This window comes from Acanthisitta chloris, unplaced genomic scaffold, assembly GCF_000695815.1.
Source record: "Acanthisitta chloris isolate BGI_N310 unplaced genomic scaffold, ASM69581v1 scaffold13145, whole genome shotgun sequence".
NCBI classification, from domain to species: domain Eukaryota; kingdom Metazoa; phylum Chordata; class Aves; order Passeriformes; family Acanthisittidae; genus Acanthisitta; species Acanthisitta chloris.
The window spans coordinates 77,801-102,712 of NW_008674403.1; the positions used below are offsets into that span (position 1 = coordinate 77,801).

The 24,912-nt window shown below is 37.5% G+C and overlaps 1 protein-coding gene across 10 annotated transcripts in view; it reads left to right on the forward strand.

Moving 5' to 3' along the window:
- The window catches only part of RBFOX1 (RNA binding protein, fox-1 homolog (C. elegans) 1), a 124,603-nt gene that overhangs the window by 64,313 nt on the left and 35,378 nt on the right, over window positions 1–24,912 (forward strand). For 8 of the 10 annotated variants that reach the window (XM_009075333.1, XM_009075332.1, XM_009075331.1 and 5 more), the window contains 2 exons: window positions 11,049–11,181; window positions 21,210–21,249. In XM_009075333.1, coding sequence (XP_009073581.1) covers window positions 11,049–11,181; window positions 21,210–21,249 — 173 coding nt within the window. The remainder of the gene's footprint in view (window positions 1–11,048; window positions 11,182–21,209; window positions 21,250–24,912) is intronic. The other 2 variants (XM_009075340.1, XM_009075341.1) reach the window with 1 other exon arrangement.

Here is a 24,912-nt window from a genome sequence, read left to right on the forward strand (position 1 = left end):
TTATGTCTCATACTGTACATTTCCCTGTACAGTGATTAGTTACACCTCTGAATATGTCAGGAGGTGGAAACATGGCTCTGCTTCCTTCCATCACTTCTGGCCCTTCGCATAATACAGAAAGAAATGAGCTGTTTCTTCTGCAAGCAGTGGAACAAATCAGTAGCAATAGTCTCTCATGCCTCATCTGTTCTCTGATGCTGAAGCAGAGGATGGGACCTGGATCAGTTTTTCATTTGCACATCTATCCTGGGAATAGATAATTTGTTATGTAGAAAGCAGAGTTACAGCATGCCAATATGTTCATATCCCTTGGTGGGACAGGTTCTTTGACTTACTGAGACAACAACAGTCAGGAAACTCTTGGTCTCACCTTGGCTGCTGTAGAATCCTATAGTATTGGCATCTGGAGGACAGAACTGATACCACAGATTTCAGTTAAATCCTTCATCACTATCTTAATGCAGAATGTAGACAAGTATTGGAAGGAGTTATATCCAGCAAGGAATGATTAGAGTACACCAAATCCTAGTGAGTAAGCATTCACTGGAAGCTTCCTGGAGGCCCATGATGTCTCACTGAAACTTACTGAATGAAACAGTTTGGCTGCACATAACTGACAGTCTCTTTTTGCCCTCACTTCTTTAGACTAGTTGCTTCCACAGGAAATTTTAAAATCCTGAAGAAATTTATCTCTACTGGTAAATAAGAAATGTATCAAGAATAATTTTGGAACTTTTCCAAATTGAAGCCACACATGATTAGGATCCATGAGAATATTAAGACCCTGCTGGACAAAAGGAAGATTCAAAGGAAGAAAAAAGTTCTGTCCCTGAATGTCTGTATGACTGTTCTGCCAAGGACAGTACCATAGCTCGGTATGTATGGTTCAAAAAGGCAAAAATGCCACTCTGAATTTATGCAAGGACTTTTAAAAACTGTTTTGTGCCTATTTTCCCCATTTTTCTATCATGTAGAAGTGCCTGAAAATGTGAATGAAGTAGAAGTTCACGAGAGCCAAAGTATGGAAAAAAAGGAAGACATGAAGTTGTAGAATTGTAGAGTAATTCAGGTTGGAAGAACCTCTAAGGATGGAGATCACACAACCTTCCTGGGTCATCTGTTCCAATGCTTCAATGTCCTAACAGTGGAAACATCTCTTGCAAGACATGTTTGTTGTCTCTTGTTTCCCAGCACGTGCCTTTGTGAAGAGCCTGACTCTGTATCTTGATAACCTCCCCTGTCCCCCTATGGCAGGGGATGGAAAAAGAGATGTACCTGTTAGGAGGAATCTTCTTTGTGCTCTGGATGAGCTATCCAACACTCCCAGGCTTGCTAAGCCCTCGTTGGTGTGGCCAAGCAGCCAACCTAGAGCTGTGCAGCACAGAAATGTACAGCTCTGAGTGCCCAGGTCCCATGGAAGGCAACAGGAGGGAGATGGAATTTAAAATTTAAAGGGAAGTTCAAAGGCAGCTAAATATTTTTTACTCTCTAAATCAGAACTTTGATCTTTGAAACTTTTAGGCTTTATTTTAGCTCTGGGTAAGCGTCAAGATACTTGAGTTGTCAGGTATGTAGCTACTAGTGGATTTTCTTGAGCATATATTACAGGGACAGCTCAGTGGGCTGAGTGGCTAAGGTGGAAGGTAAAATACTTCTAGTTGCTCCATGCCTTTGTTCAGAATGATACACAGATGGATGCCTCTATTTCCCAAATGTTTGGCATGTCCATAAAAGAGAATTTTGCCTTGATTTCAATGAGTACATTTTAAACTGAAGTCCATTTTGGCTTAGATTTTCTAAATGTTAGAGATGTTTCATCTTCAGTAAGTATCAGCTCCTAAATAAATCTTTCATACTGCAATCAAGTGAGAGAATGAAAAGAAGAAAAATATTAAAAAGCAGAAATCCGATATTAATTTATTTTATTTTATCATACTCAAGGGCAAACGAAGTTGATGGCCCATTTTTTAATTGATATATTGATTACAATTTTGGAAGGAGTGATGGTACATTCAGCAAAAATGACCGAGGTGGTACAAATGCTTATAAATCTGTCCCACATTGTTCGTGTTCTTTAATTGTAATTGTCTGATAAAACTTCCATTGGTTTCTGTAATTAACCTAATGGTCTAAATGAATTTCCAGATCACTGGTTATTCATTTCAATATAGAAAATGCCATTACGTTGAGTTTAATTAATACAAAATGAGTTCACAGTCCATTGTATCATTAGAACAGAATTTTACTGTTTTAACTGTTTCAATTATGAATATTTTTCCCTCTCATCTTGTTTGTCCCATTTATGGACTTGAATGTTCATTCTGTATTCATCCCAAAATAGCACAAACCCTTTCTAATTAAAATATTTAAAGCCCAATGCTCTTGAAGCTCACATCCTCAAAATACCAGTGGAGATGGGGTTTGTATTTATCGTTTCAACTATTTTTAAACAGAACTCAGTCAGTGCCAAACTCATAATCCCATGATATGCCCTAGAACATCTTATTTGTCTTGATATTCCTCTCACAGAAGTACATATGACAGATAAGCACTCACCAGAGAATACTTTTGCTTTGCGTCAGACAGATATTAAAACAATAAACTATGTTGCCCTGGGATTTTAGCTTATGAGCAACCAGAAAACAAGGCAAAGATGAGATGTTTTTGAAAGGTGGGAAGGCAGTTCTTTCAGCAAATTCCCTGGAAACCTTTGGTCCTGTAATATTTTTGACAAGAAGTATTTTGAATGCTTAAGTTCTTTTAAAGCAAATCAGGAAGAGACATTTCATTCCTTCAGAGCAGGCACTAGAAATGTTCCTAAATTATCCTAATAATCCTACTAATCCAAAATTCTTCCTTATATGCTGGGAGAGAAGGAAAATCTATATTACAAGCTTCAAGTCTTAATTACATGATATGGGCATTTTGATTTTTATATATGTTCTCTATGAAAATTTAATCAACATTTATATGTCAGCTGACATATGCACTACTTTTGGAAACTTTTTTTTTTTCCTGTGAGTGTTTTGTTTTGTTTCATAGATGGAGGATAGTTCAGGACCTTGTTGAATAAATAAGGAAAATCATAAATACAAAGTGCAACTACCACATCCAATTGTAGGATTTAGTCCATTTGAGGTCTCGTGCTACAGAAAGGAGAATTAAATCAAGCCTGTCCATGCAATATGTCTGTTGAATATCCTTCCTCAGAAGTAAGTTACTTGGTTTAGGAATATTAGTAAACTACCTAAAAAATGCTGGATGAAACTATTTTTGTGGAGTTTTTTTTGTTTCAGCGAAGACATTCCAGGTTTTATTTTGCTGTAGCATTACTAATGGATTGAAGTAAGACCTTTGACATTTCTATTATATTCTGGGACGTTTTCAATACCAAGAAGATTACACAGGGAAAATAGGAATTTTCCAAAGGTTATTCAGTCAGTGCTTCTCAGCAGAGTCATTAGTGGAAGCATTCAGTTTAGAAACCTTGATTCAGTTGATTTTTGTCAGGTTTAATCTGTTGCACACATATAATTACCTGAAAATTATATTGTAATGCTGGTAGTTTTGATAGCATTATCCTCAGAGTCCAAACTGCTGCAGTCTAGGTGCTCCTGGCATTTGGTAGATCCTTCTCTGGCTGTTGTATGTAAGACAAGATTGACCATATTCAATCCAAATGGACGTATTTTATAATGACATCAATGATTCATTTGTTCTGATTTAATTGTTGTAGTTTTCCCTAATTTATATGCTGTAATTTTACTGTTAGTGGTAAGGGAGAGCCTGTTTAGTAAGACTGACCATTTTGAATTAGAATATGGGTCAGAAGCAGTTGAAAAAATGACTATTCACATGGTACAAATAATTTTCCTGTGCTACAGAATTTCTGAATTGAACATAAAAAGGTTCCTGCAAACTAAATTTTGAATTGGTCTGTTTTGTCTTAAGCTAAAATGGAATGGCAGATGACTTTATCACTATGAAAAAATGTGTTAGTAGATTGCATTTACACATTGGAGGTTTTGTCTGCTTTTTATTGCTTCATAGGAAACAGGTAGAGCAGCTCTGCAAAGGAGTCTGTGATTGAGCCAATTTAACCAGGCTGTAGTTTATGGAGGAGAGTGCAAAAATCCTGCCCAAAGAGAAAACCAGACATGATTTCCAGGCTACAAAAAACTCATTATTAAACATTTAGGAGTCAAACTATCTTGTAATGTGCTTCCTGAATTAATTAATTGCCTTTATTTATAAAGTGAAGAGAATCACCTGGTAGTAAGAAGGAAAAATGTGTGAAGTTCCCATCCTGTTTGGATGTGAAATACAGTGAGTTAAGTTTAAATAAAGCAGATACCAATACTAAGTAGGAAGGGAATCACTTGGAATCACTTTTCGTCATTCCCCCTCATGTATAGATGCGTAAAAGGCTGAAAAACCATGTTTCACTTCCAGAGAAAAATCTTGTCATCTCCTCTTGAAATGTCTTTAGAAGGTTTTTAAACACTGGTTTGTCCCATTGTGTTGGACCTTGCTCTGAGTGGAGTTCCACTAATGTGGATGCATGATAACTCCACTGACTTTCAAGTCAAATAGTTATAAAGATACTACAAAATGAAGAAAATTGAGTAAAAGTATATTCTTGTGTATTACATTGTGTTCTTGAATTAAGTATCAGCCTTTATTAAGGGTGAAGTAGATCCCTGTAGGTTTTTATTAGTAGGGTTGCCTGAAATTCTTGTTACAGCATTTTTTGGGTTCTGTATCACTATATATTGTCCTTATGTAGCAATTTTCAGCATAACTTTCCTTTTACCTTCTATCTGTATTTTAAATAGGGACTAATAAGTCATCAGTGAGATGTATGGTAGTTGTCCAGAATCTGTAAACATGGGTTTCATTTCACTCCTGCAAATCTCTTCTTAAGGGCCTTGCTCTTTGTACTCATTCTTCTGTTAATCTTTAGTGATGCTGCAGTGTGTCTGAACTGGCATGTTTAAGAGTTTTGGAAAGAGGGACACAACCTGAATTGTTTTCAATAGCAAATTGTGGAAAGTCCTCTTAGGTCTTCCTCTGTATCCCTCCACATGCAGCAAAAGAAGGCTGAGAGAGATGGGAAGCACATCAATAGGAAGTTGCTTTTTACTGAAATATTTGTAGTTTTTGAGTGCATTTGATTATGTTGGTGGTTTGGCATGGAAAAATCTAAAAATCTTGTTTTTTCACGTGTTTGAGGCTGAAATAGTTGAAAACAATGTCTTAAGGCAACTGTCTGGCCTCCTCCTAGCCATATTTACATATCCCTCAGCGTAAAATTTTCACCAAATTTATGTGAAATTTGGTGTTAATTTGAGTTTGACTGGTAACTTCATGCCATAGTGTTGTGCAAAGGGATTCAATTACAGTGTGCAGTGTTTTGTAAGTAACTGTCTCGCATAAAAAAGTTAATTAATCAGAGCTGTGTCAATTTCCTTGTGCCATGTCAATTTGCAGCAAGGTAATTAATCACTAATCGCCCAGTGTGCAGCAAACTGAGGGACAATCCATGAGTCATTTGTTGTTATTTTTTTGGAAATGAATGGCACACAGAGCCATGAAGAAACACGTCTTGCCTTTCATAATATTTTTATCGACAGTTTTGCATGTTGTAATAGGCTGCAGCAACAAGCAGCTGTAGTTCAATGGAATATGAATATTAAAGAAACAAATGAGAGCAGATTTATAGGCCATTGCTTTTCTGTTATGTCAGTTTTGAGATTACACTGAGCAAATGAACAGTGAAAAATTACTCTTCCATGTGGAGAATGGTGATTAGACTTGTACATTAATTAGAGATTTTTGTTTTCCTTTTTAATGCATTTCAAATGAGAATGTCCTATAAGTAAGGGTTTCTCCAAAATGCAGATTTATTCATTCCTAAACAACAGTTGTATGATACTGACATACATTTTTTTCTACAATAGTAAGGAAATAATTGTTCTCTAATTTTAAGTCTCTTTTGAAAAATAGATTGTGAAAGAAAAGAATTGACCAGTTGTGACTGTGTGTGTTATCTATCACCAATTGCATTCAGTTAATGCACAACTAGATCTCAAGGAGAAAAAATAAAGTGACAAAAAGTGGCAGGTGAAGAAATGTATTTTCAGCCTGCAAATTTTAAACACTGTTAATGTTCTAAAGTTTTTTACCCTGACCTTTTAAGTATATGTGTGTATATATACGTATGTATGTATGTGTATCTATATAAAATTTAAATGCCTTTTGATGTTAAAATCTGTAGTAACAGCTTGCAATTTGCTTGCAGTGTACTCTGAGCTGTGTATTTAAATGCACACATCCTCTTCAACACGGGGTTTATAATTCTTTTAAAGAATGTCACTTAATAACAGTTATTACTGTTATGGTAAAGGGAAACCACAGCATCCATCGGGATGAACTGCTGATTCTCTTCCTGAAATCTCAGATAATATCAGATAGATTATTCTGCTTAGCCTTTCTCAGCAGGTTGCCCATTATATCTCTTTGTTTTTAATCTATTGTGTTTCCTCAACAGGGATCCTCCTGAACTATGGGAATAATGTAAATGTGTCTCCTTGCCTTTCTAGCAGCTAAACTGTGTTGCAGTAAATTAGCTGCAAACTGCTTCAAACATGATGTAACATGAAAATTCTTCACCGTAAAACATTTGCAAACTCTTGATGGCAGATGACCTGCTAGTTTGTGCAAGGGAGGAGAGATTAGGAGTGATGAGAGGTGGATCTGTTCATCCATTCTGATGGCACACCTTTCTTGGGGCATATGGTGCTCTCATCCAAATTCAAACGGCAGCACAAATGTGAAGAATAATTGCCCATTAAAATGGCTGTATATTTTTATGGCTTTGATACAAAATCTGCCCCCTGTTGTTTTTTGCATCTGCTACTCTTTCATCTATCCCAAAGCTTTAAAACTTTAATACACACTGTATAACCCTTAAGTATTTTTTTGCCAGGTTAGATTCCTCTTTTTTTGGGAACTCAACCTTTGTTGCTGTTCCTTCAGTCTTTGTTTGCCCAGGCCTAGGCTGAAATACGGTGCCTACAAAGTGCACCTCCCTGGCATGTTCATTTAAGAAAAAATTAGTCCAACCAATGCTTCTATTACATCTTTGGGGAGAAATTAAGATTTGATTAAATTTCATCTGTGAACACAAAGATTAAGTTTCTCTTTCTCATGCTCATATTTGCTTTCGTTAGTTACCTAAATTTAACTGATTTACTAACGTGAACCTGTTAATTCCAAAAGCTTCTTTCATTTGCTTAACTATTGCAATTTGCTGACCTGGTTTCATGCTTGAGATCTAAACTGAAATTTGAGGAAGGTGATATCCTGACAGTGTTTTCATGTTAAGTGTAAGAAGAGAGAACTTTTTAGATAAAATACATTGTAATAATACATTTTATAGTTTTATCTTCTTAAATATAAATCTAGAACAAGTAAGTTCAAAGAAAAAAACTAACATAATGTTCCTAAACAAAACCAAACTTCCTTTAGGCTGTAGTGGGTGATGATTTGTATACTTTAGGATAATTATATTAAGCAAAGCCAAGCACTTCCACAGTATATTGTTTATACTCTAATTTATTTAATTTGAGAAAGTAAAATTGCAGTTTGACTGTAGGAACAGATTTTTTTGTGTGTGTATTGTCTCATTCATATTTGAATAGCTGAATGAATAACTACAGAACCAATGGGGCTATTGAATGGAAATGTGAATTGTTTCTATGGCTTGATATTTGATTCTATATTGTCCTTAGAAAAGTCTTTTGGGTTTTTTTAGCCTCATGGTATCACCTGATATCATCAATGTGTATTTGGAGAAATCTGTCTTTTCTCTGTCACAGATCACTAGAATTCCAGTCATCAAATTACTTTGATGAATTTAAGCTACTTTTGCTTAGAAGTGGGCTCAGATGCTTCCCTGCTGAGAGTCAAAGACATTTTCAACCCCATTATAATAGCATTTTCACTGCCTGAGTTTCAGCAGTTTGGCACTGAGGCACTAAGGAAGGTTGACCTACAAACTGTAAGTCATTAAAATCTTTACCCCTCCTGGCTAGTATATTCATTACTTTGGGGACTGGTTAATAGCATTTAATGCTTCCTGATGGGACAGCCCTTTTCATAAACTTGTTTTTATGAAGTCCATTCTTCAGTTGTGTTCTAATGGTGCCACTTCTGCTGGTTATTTTGGGGTGAGGATATTAAAAAGTTGGTAGCAAAATAAATTCTGTGGTTATTACATATTCTTAACCATCTGATTTCTTAGCTGGGCTGAAGTAGGAAAACATGGGGCTTTTCTGTGACAAAACTTGTTGATTATTTTACTTCTAATCTTAATCTTTAATGTTAGTACCTGGAAATACAAAGCATATTTTCAGATGCTCACATTTTCAGATGGACCTAAACCAATTTCTGGGGTGGGTATAATTCTCTTATGCATAAACTCAGCTGAAGGTAAGACCTTGCAATGCCACTCTTAGTCCTCTATTTCTCAGGTTCAGTTTCCTTCTTGTCTGATCCTCTTCCTGCAGAACTGCAAATCACTGCTCTGCCTTCTGCTGATTGCTTCTACAAGCTTTTTTAGGGCTTTGCTTTACTTTAGACATTTTATGCTCCATGACTTTATTAAGGAAACAAGGCAAGGCAAGCACAGCAGAACAATTACATTACTTCAGGCTTTTCATTCTAAAACATCCTTCGTGTTGCAGATCCTTTGAAAATGGTAGAAATCACTGTCTTAGCATCTCCCATGAATGCTGAGCATCCATTACAGGTTTTGGTTTTGGTCAGCATTTATGGGCTAAGTGACTCTTGTGCTATCTGTTTTCTCTTTCATAAGAGAAAGTCTTCTAGCAGAACAATTACATTACTTCAGGCTTTTCATTCTAAAACATCCTTCGTGTTGCAGATCCTTTGAAAATGGTAGAAATCACTGTCTTAGCATCTCCCATGAATGCTGAGCATCCATTACAGGTTTTGGTTTTGGTCAGCATTTATGGGCTAAGTGACTCTTGTGCTATCTGTTTTCTCTTTCATAAGAGAAAGTCTTCTTGCTCAGCTACGTGCTATCTCTGTTTTCCTGCTGTTTCTCTTTCATAAGAGAAAGTCTTCTTGCTCATTAACAATGTCATTTTAGGGGTTTTGTATTTTATGTTCTTTTTGACTCATTCCTTGATGGGACACTCTGCTTATCCACTGACATTTCTTGGTAGAAAGCATTCACTGTCAAAGATTTAAGGTCAGTGGCTCTTCTTGTAATTCTTTCCAAGGTGTGACCACCACAAAGAGTAAAGAGAATTTAGGATAAATGCTCAATTATTGCAAATTGTGTATTTTAATATGTCTGTGTGAGCTTCATGTACATTATATATATGTAGTATTTTTCAAAAAAAATCTCCATGGTTTCCCTTACTATTTCTCTAAGACTTCTTAAATGCAGCTGATTGCAAAGTGATCAACAGTATATTGAGTTCTGCAAGTGCATCTTTCTGATTTTGACACACACTCTTTTTACAGAAAGTGGCATAAAAATACAGTGTTTGCACTTTTTGAGACAGTTGTAATTTATTTGTATTGCCATAAGGTTGGTTTATGTTGTATCACAGACATGTAAATCTTGATGAAATTACTGTTAACCTTTTTGTCAGTGACAAGGACCTAGCAAAGCCCCAAAGCCATAGCAGTAAGGCAATAACGGAGAAGTCACAGTAATTACAATATTTGCCTTCACATGTTCAGCCAGCAAGGCCAACAAGTTGTGAATTTTTCATTTTCTTTTTCAAATTCAAGGTTTCATTTAATGCTGCAACAGATGAAAGACAAATGATGGTTGAAATCAATTCATATTTCAGATTTGAAAAACATGGTGTGTTCTACATCATTATTTCCATTTGTTTGCTTCTTATTAGGGCTTTGCTAATCAATATTTATTTCTTGTATCTCTTTAAAAACTGATAAAAAAGTTCAACATAGTGAAGCACAACTGATATAACCTGAGTGCCAACAGAGCTGGATTTGATTTTGTCTGTCTCACTGATTAAACCATTCAAGAACTTGTTCTGTTCTCACATTGACAAGCAATATATGTACAGGGGTGAAATAATGTAATGAAGCACTGGTTAAAGAACTGGCAGAGACAACAAAGTGGAAGGTTTTCCTGTTTGTTTGTTTTGTTAAAATTGTTTTTCAGTTTAAAAGCTTATGAAGAGAGCAGCTTTACAGACATTTTAGAGGGAAAAAAAGCCCTCTAATACTGTATTGCTGTTCAATTTTGAAGTCTCAGATGGAAGGGTAATGAATGTTTACACTTAGTTGCAATGACAGTATAAACATGTCTGAGTTAATTACTTTGTTTAAATTGTTTCTGTTGGGTCTGAATATTATCTGGACTCAGGTATTTCTAAACTCTGCAAATCTTGCCTTTGAAGGAAAGAAAGGTACTGTTCTGCACATGGTGCAAACCCCCAAAAAAAGAGAAAAAAGAGAGAAAACTCTTCTCTCTCTTTCTCATTACACAGTTCAGAGCCAGTTAATAACCAACTCTTGAACAAAAGCAAAGCTCTGTTCGATTGGCATCACTGGATAATTTAGATGACTTGAGGTCACCTAACTGCCTAAAGTCTCACCCCCACTCCAATGAGGGCTGACTTTTGAAGTCAGATCCAATAATGTGATGCAAATGTCTCTGGCATTATAAATTTGAACCTGAACTTGGACCTCGGGAGTCTCCTGGTAGTAGTGTTGGCTGAACCATTCAACATGATTTTTAACAGTGTCTCTGAAGAAACAGAGAACCACTCTGATAATGCCATCCAAATTCCTAGTTCATTGTCTCACATCGACATACAAAAATGTGGAAGAAGATGAGTCAAAAGTCTAATAATTCACTTTTTTGATGACTCCCTCCTCCAGTTCCAGGCAAGCTTTAATAGAAGTACAACCGTGCTGCTTGTTTAAGAACATCAGATCCATCTGAATATTGCCCATTAACTCCTCTTTCTCCTCCACAGTGCCAGGATTTCCCTACCCTGCTGCGACTGCGGCTGCTGCTTACAGAGGTGCCCACCTAAGAGGCCGAGGTCGCACGGTGTACAACACGTTTCGTGCAGCAGCTCCCCCTCCTCCCATCCCAGCCTACGGCGGGTAAGGAGCTCAGCTTCCCTCTCCTCTTAGCATGGATCTCTGGAGTCTGAGCACTTGTTGGCTGTGGTGCATGTGGGTCGTGTCTCAGCGCCGGCGTTGGCTGGGCTACACCTCACACAGGGGATTGAAAAATGACTGTAATTTGTCCTGCCATGGTTGGTGGCCTTAAGCATTTCAGATGTCACATATTGTTATGTAAATGCTCTTAGAAACGGAATGCTTTGGAACAGAGAAATTGTTTCAGTTAAAGATATATTTTTGGTGATTGCCAACATCTGGTTATTAAGGAGGTTGGAGCAAGTTAACTTCTTTTTCTTCAAATTGTCTGCTGAAAGTTGTCTCTGGACCTGAAGGCTTAGTGTTGTTTCTTGTTTTTTTCTTCTTTTTTTTAGTGCAGTTTGCTTAGTTGTTCTAGTTGCTGTCTTCGCCATGATAGGAATCTGGGATGCTTCTCAGGTTTGGTGATTGCCAACATCTGGTTATTAAGGAGGTTGGAGCAAGTTAACTTCTTTTTCTTCAAATTGTCTGCTGAAAGTTGTCTCTGGACCTGAAGGCTTAGTGTTGTTTCTTGTTTTTTTCTTCTTTTTTTTAGTGCAGTTTGCTTAGTTGTTCTAGTTGCTGTCTTCGCCATGATAGGAATCTGGGATGCTTCTCAGGACAATGATTTAGTGCAGTTTGCTTAGTTTTTCTAGTTGCTGTCTTTGCCGTGATAGGAATCTGGGATGCTTCTCAGGACAATGATTTTGAGAATGCTTGTTTAAATTTCACTGCCAGTCACCTACATTTACCAAATAATGTCTCACTAAGGAACAAAGGAGAGGAATTTGTAGCAGTAATTTCTAAAAACTCAATAATGTTCTTTATTTCAGAAGATTATTTTGGGGGTTAGGTATATTTTTTGAGGGAAAGAAGGAAGAAACCCATTGTCCTGTAGCTCTACAAATGCCAACACAGAAAGGCTTTTCATGCTGCATGTGATATTTAAAAACCTGAACAACACTGGCAAAAGATTTTCAGCTGTTAAGAAACTGAGAAATCTGGAAAATCAGAAAACCTATCAGAGTAGAATTCTGTCATAAAATTGGAAGTAGATTTTCTAATACCTCTCATAGAGCAGCAGGATCTTTCTGAGAAGGGGTCAGGAAGGCTTGGCACAGGGAGTAAGGGAAGGTGATATCTCTCTCTCTCTCTGCCCTCACTAAAATCCCATTCAACAGCTCATCTGCTCCCACTGGGGGTATCCCCATGGATGGGAGCTGGCAGCACAGCCCCCCTGTCCTCCTGCTCTGTTCTGGTGGGTGATGTGTGCCCTGCACCAGTTCCCCCAGTTTCTGATGAACCCTTTGTTCCATTAAGCCAGAAATCATGTCCTTTCCAGACAATTTTGCTGATCTCATCAGTCAGTCTTTGGGCTAAGTTTTCAGGGATATTTAAGACAGGCACTTTGGCCATTCCATCACATTGGGGCAGTTCTCACCTCAGAGAAATAAGATGTTCTAAAAACTAATACCAAAAATGATGCCACAGTCAGGTTATTTTGTAAAAGTCTAGTCCATTGTTTTGTTTGAGTGTTTTGTGAAGTTTAATAAGAAAAATAATAGTAATTTAATAAGCAAAACAATATTGCCACTACTGGAAGAAGACACTGTGTTTCCAGCAGATTGCCTGACTAACCTTTGGGCAAGAATGGTGTCCCATCAAAATTATCCAGTAGTTGCTAAGATTCTTGTTTAGGGTTAGTCCAGGTATTTGAACATGGCAATGATGGGAGCAAGTTTAGAATGCCCTGCATGGAGATTTCTGTTGGAATGTCTCAGCTACCAAGTGAATCCCACATAGAAGGAATGTGGATTTTTCATCTCTACTTGTTTACAAATAAATTCTTCAATTTGAGCATACACTCCAATAAGCAGTGAGGTAACATAGGTTACTGTCACTTTCATGATGTCATTAACATCACATCTAATACAAAGTCATATAGTATAGAAGAAAATACCAGCCATGTGTGGTACAGTTTTTGAATTGGACAGTACTTTTGTGGTTAGCATTTGCAAAATGAGTAAATACTTTCTGACTAGTAAGTAACTTAAATTTGCCTTAATTTAAGAGGCCACATGTGGGTGCTCTGTGTGTGTGTGTGTGTGGTATGTAGATTTTTATAGTTAAGTTAGTACAGTGACTCAGCAGAAGGAATTAAATTTCCATGTGTAATATATGTATATTCTCATGTAATTGTACTGCTTATTTTCAGCATCCTTAGGCAGTAAGTTAGATGTGTAAGTGTTGAGAACTCTGGTTATAAGTCAATATAGAAGCTTTGCACTGCAGGCAGGGTCAGCAGTGTTCCAGCTGAACTGGTTTCAAGAGTTCAGGTCAGCACTCTTACATTCTTCTGCAGGGTGGTTTGACAGGTTGGATGAACCTCAATACCTTCATGGCCTGTCCTAAAAGCTGATTTCAGAGGGAGCCACACATTGCAGCATTCAGAAGTCACATCTTTTCCTTGCTCTGATGGCTTTCAGCTGTCTGAGATCAACCCTTGGTCATCTAGGGCTCAGGCTGGCAGTCTAACACTTAATGACTGCCATGATGTGACTCTACAGAAGTTTTCAATTACTAAGCCCTGCCTTAATTCAGGTAGTTTTAGTTCAGCTATTAATCAGCTTTAATTTTCTCCATCCACCTATGCTTTCTAACAAGGCCCTGCTTTCTGATGCACAACACAAACTGCCCAATTCCATAGCTCCTGGATCAGTGCAGGTGTGGTATGTGTCTCTGTTGCACTGATCCACAACTGGATTAATCAAGGTTTATTCTGATATAATTTCCTTGGCCTAACGTGTCAGATCTCATGCTAGTAACTTCAATCAGATGGTAGTACAGTTTAGAATTTCTTTGTGGGACTTTGTTCTGTGCTCACTCGTTAGGCACTCTGACCTATCAAAGAGGCAAAAAGGAATTTTCATCAGAAAAAAATCCTTAATCAGTGTAAATTATAAGAATGTGGTTTTCAGTCACGGTGGGAGCAGGAGTCAAGGAAAATTACAGAGATAATAAAGAGATCACAGAGAATGAATCAGCTTAGAGAAGGAAGCAAACATCCTGGAATATCATTTGTTGATAAGAAAAATGCAAAAAGCTTGGAATGCTCTTTTGCAATTAATTTAGTAGCCATTTCTCATTTTTCACTCCAGGAAGGAGCTCAGACTTACAGCCAAGCAAACAGTTTCATACTAAAGTATTTTCCTTCAGGGAAAAAAAACATTTTTATAATGGCAGACATAATTATAAATGGACATTAAAATCCACTAGTGTTTAGTCAGAAAACCAGTGCTTTTCAAGAAAGACCCTACATGTAATTGTGAAATACAAAGCTGAAGTTTGAAATTACCTCTTTTTTTTCTTTTATTTCATTAACCTTAGAAAGCTTATTACTGAAAAATATCGTCGTGGATTTGAAATCACCTCCTTCACATTTACCTGTTTATATTACATTGTTTTGGCAATGAAATTGAACTATTTAAATTTGGAAATCAGCTGTAAAGCTAAGAGCATGTGTCTGTTAGACTAGTGTGACCTGCTGATGCTCTTCTCAGCAGCTCTGCCTCCTGATCCCTGCTCTCCAAGAGAAACCTTCCCATAGTCTCCCTGGAACCTCTAATTGTTCTTGGTCATTGCTGCCCATTTGATACTGACTGAGACCTTTTCTTAGAAACTATTTATTTACTGACCAAGTTAGGAAATGGCAAAGAGTCTCAGGCTGTAAGACAATCCAGATCTTGTGGTCCTAAGGCAAAACAAGTCAGTTTGGTTCCTATTAAAGCTGTTTTCTGCTGTGCCTCCCCTTTACTGGGACCCAGCAAACATGGCCCACTTTGCTAGCTCTGAGGGAAATTGTTAAGTGTAGCTGCATGAAAAGCCCTTGTTTTCTTATAAATCAAAGAACAGCACACATGCTTTAAAATGCTTCATTTAAAAATGAAATTACTGCTCATGAGAAACACAGCACTACCTCAGTAATTAATGGATCCTTTACTTGCAAGTGAGGCATTTCACTAATTCCACGAGATAGCGTCTTGTTTATTAGCTCATGGAAAATACTTCATTTTTAGCATCTGTGGCATCATTTCTAATGCCTTCAAATACTAGAACGTGCAGCTTGCTCATAACCACATATATGTATAATTCATTTATGTGCCATAAAACCCCAGTGACACTGAAATGAGGGAGTAAAGCTTCGTTTGTGGGAGGATACTGAACACTGAAAATTAAAGAGCATGGCAAGCTTAGCCCCAGCACTGTGCTGCAGGAGAAGGGGGAACTAGAGATGGTCACATGTAGCATGGGAGGAACACAGTGATCAGATAAAGGAGGAGGTTGCTGTGGAGCTGTGAGCTTAGGGGGCTCCCTGGGAGTTGCACAGCAAGATTGGTGACTTGCTTGAGGAACAAAGCAGTTACTGTTTTAAACTGACTCTATCCCTTTCATACATGCTTTCTTGGGATGTCTTCCATGTTGGGAAGATTTGAGCCTACTGCTCCTGTGATCTTGCAGCTTCTCTCTGGGTACTAGATAGTGTTTTACACAAAAACGTTTTTAAATTATAAAAGCACCCACAAGACATCAATGTGAAAGCATTCACCTCTGTCTTTCTGGGATTATCTATTTTATTGCCAAACTGCCTACTAAAGATGTAAGAAATGTCCTAATAAAGCAGGACCTGCTAGTAAAGATACTCCTCTGGCAGATTTGGGATGGAGTTGAAATTCCATCCATTGCCAAATGAAAAGACAAAGTAGCAGGTTTTTTTCTCTTTGGCAAACTATCCCATTTTGATGCCTGCAGTTTCTTTTGGTCTCTGCAGCAACTAGTGTGTCAGCATTTTTGAGGTTCATTCACCAAATAGTAAAACAAGATGAGTGTGAAGCTCCATCTTTATTCTGCTGTCAGAAAATCCCAGTGTCACTATATCTGGCAGGATAGCAGTAGTAGACAGCAGTATTAGTAAAACTAATGAGAAGCTCTTCTGTTCCAGCATCATTTGCCTCCAGTTCTTCAAAGTTTAGTGTGTGATGACTTTGTCTTCACATTTCCCCTCTGCTCCTTTCAGTTCTGGTGAAGCTCCCAGAGAAGCTTTCAGTCTGTATCCCTACTTCTGATATGTTCTAGGAAATCAAAGGGTAGCAATGCCCTTTTTTAGTCTTTGAGAAGAAGAATAGGAAAACCTAACCCTAAATAAAATTGTGAAACTGGGGGGAGGGTGGAGGAGAAGTAACAGAGGCTATGCAAAAACTGTTCCCCTTATTAAATATTTTGAAGTGCAACATTCTGATTCAAAATAAAAAGCAGCTTTATTTTCCAACACTTACTCTGAATTTAAGAAAGAAGGATGATTAGTATAAGCTACAACATCTACTACAGTGATTACGGGTTTTTCCCAGTACATTTCCTTAGGCTCACAGAGACTTCCTCTTACTTTGTGCTGTGTATCTGTGCAGTTGTTAGAACAAAAAAAATGTGTTTTGCCAGTGTGTAGTGATTTATGTCTTCCAGCTTTGTTCTCTGCAGCAATGTCCTCAATTAATTTTCCAAAGAGGATAATGTAACTTGTTCATGGCAGAAAAATGTTGAAACTGGAAAGACAAGAACCTGGAATTAGAGAACATCCTAAAAAGTTGAAACTGCCTCATACAAGGGTTTCAGTTCTATGTTTGCAACAGTGAAAATTGTGTTGTTAGTGTGTTGAAAGGTTTTACTTTGTCAGTCTTTGGTTTAAATCAGGTTGTAGTTGCATCTCTTCTATTAGTTGTTTCATGAACACTTCATGTAAAAGGTTTCATGTAAAAGATGATTTCCAACAGGAAATCTGGAAAATGTGTAGGACAGTGAAGGTGACCCTACCAGCAGTCAGGGAACTTTTGTTCCTCAGCTGCTTTTTTTATTTGTGATGAAGAGGTAATGGTGAACTGTAACCATGATTCTTATTGCAGCGAATTAAATCCTGGTTGTAATGCCCATTTGTTACCCTGAATCCATCACTCCATACACTGAATCTGCCTTGGGTTATGTATGTTACCCTGTGTGGGAGCTGTGTGTGGCTGAGGGCCATAGATATTCAGCTGCTATGAAGTTACTCAGCTAAGGTTTGTGCAGTCAAGAACTGTCTTTTTATGTCATTGATAGATTAGTCAACCCAATCCTTTTGAAAGATGAGGATAGAAAAATGATAATGAAGACAGATGTAGTCCTCCCAGGATATTATAAAGGTGGAATCTAAACTAGTGAAGTGTTTGTCTTAATATAGTTACAAAAATTGATTATAAGGCTTAAGTAAAGGAGCCAAATCCATGAAAGTCAGATGTATAATATCTGGTGAGGAAACGGTTTCATATTTGCAGAAAATAATTTCAGGAAATGATTGCCACATATGATGTTATTTAGATACAGATTTTCTTATTAAATCAAGATTTCTCACTTGTCTGAATTTTCCTTAGCACAGTAAAATTACAGAATAAATTCCCCAAATTTGTTGTTCTTTTTAAATTCCTCCAGGTAGTGTGTTAACATATTAACACTCCTGGGTGAAGAAATTCAGATTTCAGTAATGTGGTTATTTGAAGACCTTGTATTGGTTTACAAGGAGCATAAGATTTATCTGACTGCCAAGACAATTTTGTAATCCAGAGTGTAAAAGGAGCTGTGGCAAGATGGATCCTTGTGTGATGCCTTCAGTCTCTTCCCATGCTCAAGGCATATCTGTTTTCTGCTTACAGCTTCAGAGAAAGGAAAAGGGGTGATAAGCCAAGCAAATTATCCTTTGGAAAATTACAGACTGATGGAAAGAAAAGCTCAAGAGCAAAACACAGTTCTTGGTGGTTTACACTTTGTCCTTCTGCTGAAGGCTGTTACAAAACACGTTTGACTCCACTGGTAAGATTCTGTCCCAGGAGTCAACAAATGTGACTGAAGTCAAGGACAGCAAATAGAGGAAATATTCTCTGAAAAATCTTATCAAAGTGTGAAGAATTAACACTTCTTCAAACTTCAGGAATAGCAGAAGGGGTTTTTATTTGACATCACTATCATAATACAAGACCATAGGCATTGGAAATAAGATAAAATCAGCTGATATTTTTTGTAGTGCAAGTCCTGCTTGGGACTGTTACACTCAGGCCTGATTCTGTCACTTCATCTTAGTACTGACCGTGTTTAATGATAGAGTTGTGCAGATATGTCTCATTTTAGTGATGGGTACATTTTTTCAGCATTGTATTTATCAAGTGGTTGCATATTTAGAATTCAAAATAGGTTTCTGTCTGGACATGACTGAGCATTATATGTAAAAGGAAGACTGAGGTGGGTGAAGGAACCTGTTCAACATTACAACCAGCTGCACTTAGTAATGAAAAATTTATCAGCCCCTATTTATCTTCCCTGTATATCCACAGATCACCAAGAGAAGGAAGAAAAAAGGTTCTCCTTTCTGACATATATTCTCTTGAAAGCATTATTAGCTGAATAGCAATGTTTAATAGTAATTGAGAGTACTATGTTTTAATGTACTGTGGTGGGTTGACCTTGGGTGGCTGCCAGACCCTCACTCAGCTGCACTCTCCTTCCTCCTTCTCAAGAGTATAGGGGGAGAAAGTAAGATAGAAAAAGCTCTGGGATTGAGATGAAGACAGAGACATTGCTTACCAATTACAATCCTGGGCAAAACAGGCTGACTTGAAAAATTAATTTAGTTTATTGCCTACTGAAGTGCAATTAGATGGTTAGTAACAGAGAAAGAACACAAAACACCTTCCCCAACTCCTCCACCATCTCCCTGCAGGAGTGGCACAGGGCTATTAGGAACTGAAGGTTGTGGCTGTGGGGCCTACATCTTCAGTAAAGTTTTTTGTGTATTTTTGTATCATCTCGTGAAACTCCTTCCATGTTGTTCACAATTGTGTGCTCCTACCTCAGTCACCTGGAATGGTTTATTTCTTACATGCAACAGGTACAAGAGAAACATGGAATGTTTTGAGCTAATCAGACTGTCAAAACCAAAGTAAAGGTGCACTGCAATGTAAATAACAAGCTCTCTGAAAGCTGCCAGTGTAGACCAGGTTTTGCATATTTTGCTCTGCAGATATAATACATAGAAAAATACCTGGGTAAAGGTCTGACCCTACTGAAACAAATGGCAGACTCTGATTTAAATGGAGCTGAGTTATCACAGAATCATTAGCATTGGAAGGGACGTCTGGAGATCATCTAGTCCAACCTCTCTGCCAAGGCAGGGTCACCTAGAGCAGGTCACACAGGAATGCATCCAGGTGGGTTTGGAATGTCTCCATAGCAGGAGACCCCATGACCTCCCTGGGCAACCTGTTCCAGTTTGCTGCCAGCCTCAATGGAAAGAAGTTCTTCCTCCTGTTGAGGTGGAACTTCTTGTGGTTTAGTTTATGGCTATTACTCCTCGTCCTGTCACTGGGTACCACTGGTAAGAATGTGGCACCATCCTCTTGACACCTGCCTTTGAGATGTTTATATGTAATGATGAGATCCTCTCTCAGTCTTCTCTAGACTAAACGGGCCCAGCTCTCTCAGTCTCTCACACATTATTATTATTCCATAGCAAACTTTTATCATCAGTGTGGTTTTATCCATGTCGCTTGTGTGCATGTATACATATTTATGATTTTCTCAAGTGATTCTGACTTAAACACATACCAGCTCAGCCCTGTGGGTTTTGGTCATTGACCTCAATAGATCAGTTATATTTCTGACATGAAAGTTCTTGTTGGAATTGCAAAGCAGCTTAGGCTAGCAACTTGGTAATAACTATTATTCCTAGATAATAGTACTCCTAAATTGAAAATATTGCTGCAAAAGAACCTATTGTGTGCTCTCATATTTAGCTCTTGAAACAGCTTGGGTTGATTCTGATAGTGGAAATAGCCATTTCAACTGCCAAATGAATGTAAAATTGCAGGAATTACATAATGTGTGTAATTGGTAGGCCACTGTTGTGTAGTTCCAGTTTTATTTAGTGTAATCATTGAAACTGTCTTTGTCCTACTGTGTCATTTATCTTGAAGGGTTTAGAATCTGAAATTTGCACTATCTACACTGATGATTTATCTTAGCTGAAATGTGACAGTCTCTGGATGAACTGTTAAAAGCACCATAACAATACTACATTTTTTTTGACATAACAAGTGGTAATGTATCCAACCAACAGCACCATAACAATACTACATTATTTTTGGCATAACAAGTGGTAATGTATCCAACCAAAAGTGCAGGGGAGCTCAGAACCATTGGCACATTTGACAAAGTTGTAAAAAGATCGAGTAAGGAAAGTCAATACTTTTTTCATAACACCATGACATTCTCAACAGACCTGTTGTCACTATTGGAAATGTGCATCAAGCCAACAATGCAGTACCTATGGATTCTCTCACCTCTGTGTACATTGAGGTATTGAGATTTGACCCAATGGGTAGAATACCACCAGCATAATTCTTTCACCCACTCCAATCACCATAGAAACTTCTGCTGTGTTTTGTTTTCCATCTAAGTGATGAGATCTATTGCTTCATTTCAGAGGGTCGGCAGAATTGCAGGACGAGAAAGTAGTGCTTCAAGTGTTAGCTTTTTGTTAATGTACTAAAACTAATTGTAGGATTGGCCTACCAAAAATTTCTATAGAAAAAAATCCTGCCAATATGTGGTTTCTAAAATTTAAAAAAAAAAAAAAAAGGAAAATCCCCAAAACCTTGTGAAAAGTCTTTTCCAATCCTGCCATGCTTTGCCTCCCTTTGACTAAGCATCTGGCATACTTTATAAGATGTTAGTTTTGGTACAGTTTCACTTCTGATAATTATTACCAACCTCCTTAACCAATGTGAAGAGTGCCTTCCTTCCCCCTTCCCTCTGTTCTTGTGACGAGACTAACCTCAGCTGTGCAGGGGTTGGTGGCATTTGCATGTGGAAATGCACTAATATGGATGTTTTTCTTTGTGTGTGCATCCTTGCAGTGTTGTATACCAGGATGGATTTTATGGTGCAGACATTTATGTAAGTATTCATTGATGTGCATGCTGTCCTTGTACATTACCAGAGTCATTCTTTTTACAAGTTTCCTGCCTAGCTTGACTCTGTTTTGTCTATTTACCATCCCTTGCCTGTCAGAAAGAATTGAGAAGAATATCTCTCACATTGGAAGACCTTTCTGTTCATTACATCTATCATTGTTCAGTGGAGCTGAATTAACTCTTCAATCAAATGCTGAACGAATGCAAAAAGATGTGGAGTGAGTGTGTGTGTGTGTGTGTGTGTGTGTGTGTGTGTGTGTGTGTGTGTGTGTGTGTGTGTGTGTGTGTGTGTGTGTGTGTGTGTGTGTGTGTGTGTGTGTGTGTGTGTGTGTGTGTGTGTGTGTGTGTGTAAGGGCAACTCCCTTCGTAATTGAAGTGCAAAGGAGAAATAAAGCAAAGCAGAAACATTCTTCTGCAAGTCCCCAAAAGCCCTTTTGAAAATAAAATCAAATCAAGGCAAGCTGAGTATTATTAATACTTGAAGTATGAAAATACTTTATGGAGAGAGATAGGTTTCCCAAATCCAGCCAACACTGAGTATGTGTAGGTGCCATGATGATAGCAGAGCTTATTGACATAGTAAGTCTAAGATATGGCTGTGTATTGTCTGTAATCTGAGTAGATTTCCAGCTGCACTTTTAAAATCCACTTAATTCAGTTTAAAAAGAATGGGTAGAGACTGCTCATGATATAAGAACTGGTTTATTTGTTAGGAAGGATTTATAGTCCTAGATCCATCGTTATCCACTCACCTAATTGTTCACCGATTTCCTTTTAAATAGTATTTTTATAAGTTTCTTCCCACTACTGAACTCTTTACCTTGAATGTATACAAAGAAGCGACTTATGTCTGAGTGTGCAAGAGGTTTCAGGTGGTTGAGGCTGAATTTCCCTCTTCTAAAATAATTAATTCTTATACCTTAATGTGTAGATGCAAAATATTTTTTTGCTACTAAGTAATTTGTTGTTATTTTAATAAAGCAATCTGGTCCTAAGTTACAGGTATCATCTTTGTTTCACCACACAACTTTCTCTAACCTACTTGTACTGTCCCTGTTGTGATGCAGCAAGATGGATGAGTTGAAATTTGTATGAATGTTAAAAATTAAACAGGGAATGTTAGAAAACATCCCTTGTGTTCATTATCAGCAATCTTCTAGAACTATTTCCAAGGGAGGAGATTTTTAAAATAAGTTTTATATAAAGAGGGAAAACGTCTTCTAGAACTCTTTCCAAGGGAGGAGATTTTTTAAATAAGTTTTATATAAAGAGGGAAAACAGTTTGAATTTATGGATGAAGTAGGTTTTGCTCTTCTGATGGAGGTAGAAAGGCTGATGCTTACCTGAAAATTCATTTGTGCAAATAAAAACCATATTTAAAATAAATGAGCAAGGGTTAAAATTCTCTCTATGCACTTGTGTACTTAGTGTTATTATCAGTCCCATATTCTTTACAACATTTGGCCAAAGCCTTGCTCAAGTGAAATGTGCTGCACATTGCTGCTCAGTTTTGGAGCTATGTAGGGTACATGGTACAATTTGAAATTTCTTCAAGTGTGTTTTCCAATTTTCATGTTCCTTCAAACTGTCAGAAGAATTTTACATCCATTTTGCCCAGTTTATCACCCCAAAAATCCGAAAGGCAACATGACATCTCTCTCAGGTTGGCTTAATGTGCTAGTAGAGGTGGGAACTAAATATTAATGGAGCAGTTTGTGGGTTTGAATCCACTGCTGCTGAAAACCAGGGATAACTCTTTGGGTGACTGACAATACTGGGTCTAGGTGGTCTCACACCCTCTCACAGAACTTTGTTTTGTTTCAAATGGTATGTGATTTCAATGAGGAAGATACCAAAGAAATGGCTAATTTCTAGTATAGCCTCAGTTTTGTTGTCTGCAATAGTTCTGTGCATTAGAAAACAGAATAACTCTACTCACACATTGGTTTTCACTCTGCTGCATCTTCATATTTCTGATTGCATTTCTTAGTTCCTGTAGTGCAACAGAATGTTTACCTGTACAGCAGTTGACAGAATTAAAACACTCTTCTGGAAGTGTTTAAATTTTTATAGTACACAAAGCTTCTTATTTTATAGTTAATTTTTCTTCACATTTGTGCTTTCTTGCATATAAAACATTTGCAGGGGAGGGAGAGAGAGATGGCATAAATCAACTGAAACTTTACAATCCACAGTGTATTAGTTCTTACCGTACTACTTTGCAGCAGACAAAGTTATTTATGAAATCCCAGTTGTTTATAGCACAGTTCTACTCAGAATTTCATTTTAAGTGCAAAGCTGAAGCTTTATGAAAGGACAAATGCTCTGTGGAAAAAAAAAAAAAAAAGGAGAAAAAAATTTAAACAATGTAGGGTTTAATAGTAGATTGGAGAGAAAGGAACCTTGAAAATACCATAGAAAGCAAAACAAAAAGCACACAGTACTCAAAAATCAGATCAAAAATATGCATTAATGAATATAACAAAGTGAGTTTCATTCTGCTCTGATGACACTGAGAACCAAAAGCAATATGGATTGTGCTATTCTTTGCATAACTAGCTATGAACATAGCATTTGGTGGCTTGATTTAGTGGAAAGGAAAGAGGGAGGACACAAAAAGATTCTGGTTGGGTAAAAACTGCAGGGTGAACCAGGAACAACAAAGAGCCAGGGTTGTTAATACGGCTCAGTGGAAGAGAATAGAAATATTAAAATAGGTGGAAAGTACAGTTTGAGGTGAAAACTCAACAGCCATGATTCTAGAGGTAATATAATATATTCTGTATTTCATATCATTCTATATGGAATGTAATAATGTTTCTGAAATAGCTGAGCTATTGGATTCCCTTTTAAATGTGCCTCTGAGTAGGAAAAATAAAGGAGATTATTAGGAAGTAAGGAAGACCTTTTAAAATTAAGTATTGATTCACTAAGAGAAAAAGTCATTAAAAGAGAATTAAAGTTGCCTGCCAGCAAATATAGAAGTTCCTAGATGAAGATTGACACCTGTGAAAATAAGAAAATATACTCCACAAAACGAAGCAAAAATAGTAACAGACTCTGAAATATGCAGTTAGAATAATAGCTCCACACTTTAGCTCTGCTTTGTCTTAAATCTGTTGAGGTTTTTTTTACCAGTCATGAAGAACATTTTCAGAATATGTCAGTCTTCAATCCACACCTAAAATGTGAGAAGGCAAGAAACACGAGAACCTTGTGAACTCTGTCCTCACCAGCTTCAGCAGTCCATGGGTAATGTGGTTTGGCCATGGCCATTAGTCAGCCTTGCTGTTCCCAGCAGGATTTTCTGAGCTGTTCTCAGGATTCTGGCCCTGTGATACTGCAGCTGGTCAAAGTCCACCTTAAAATGTCCACATATAGTCTTGAGATGTTTGGTTTTGTGAGCTGCTGAGCAAAGAATAAAGCAGAGTTTTGTGGTCAGGGGTGTGGAATGAGACTTACCAATAGCTGCTGCCATCACCTTTGGCTCAAAGCTAGGCTGGCATGGAATATGGAGCCACATATTTGTTTCCCAAGGGAAAAGCAGATGGAATTATCTAAGCAACATCCCTTTGACCTAGGCAGGAGTCCATTGATGCCATCAGATGCCCTGGAAGGCACTGTTGTGATGGGAAAAGCAAACATA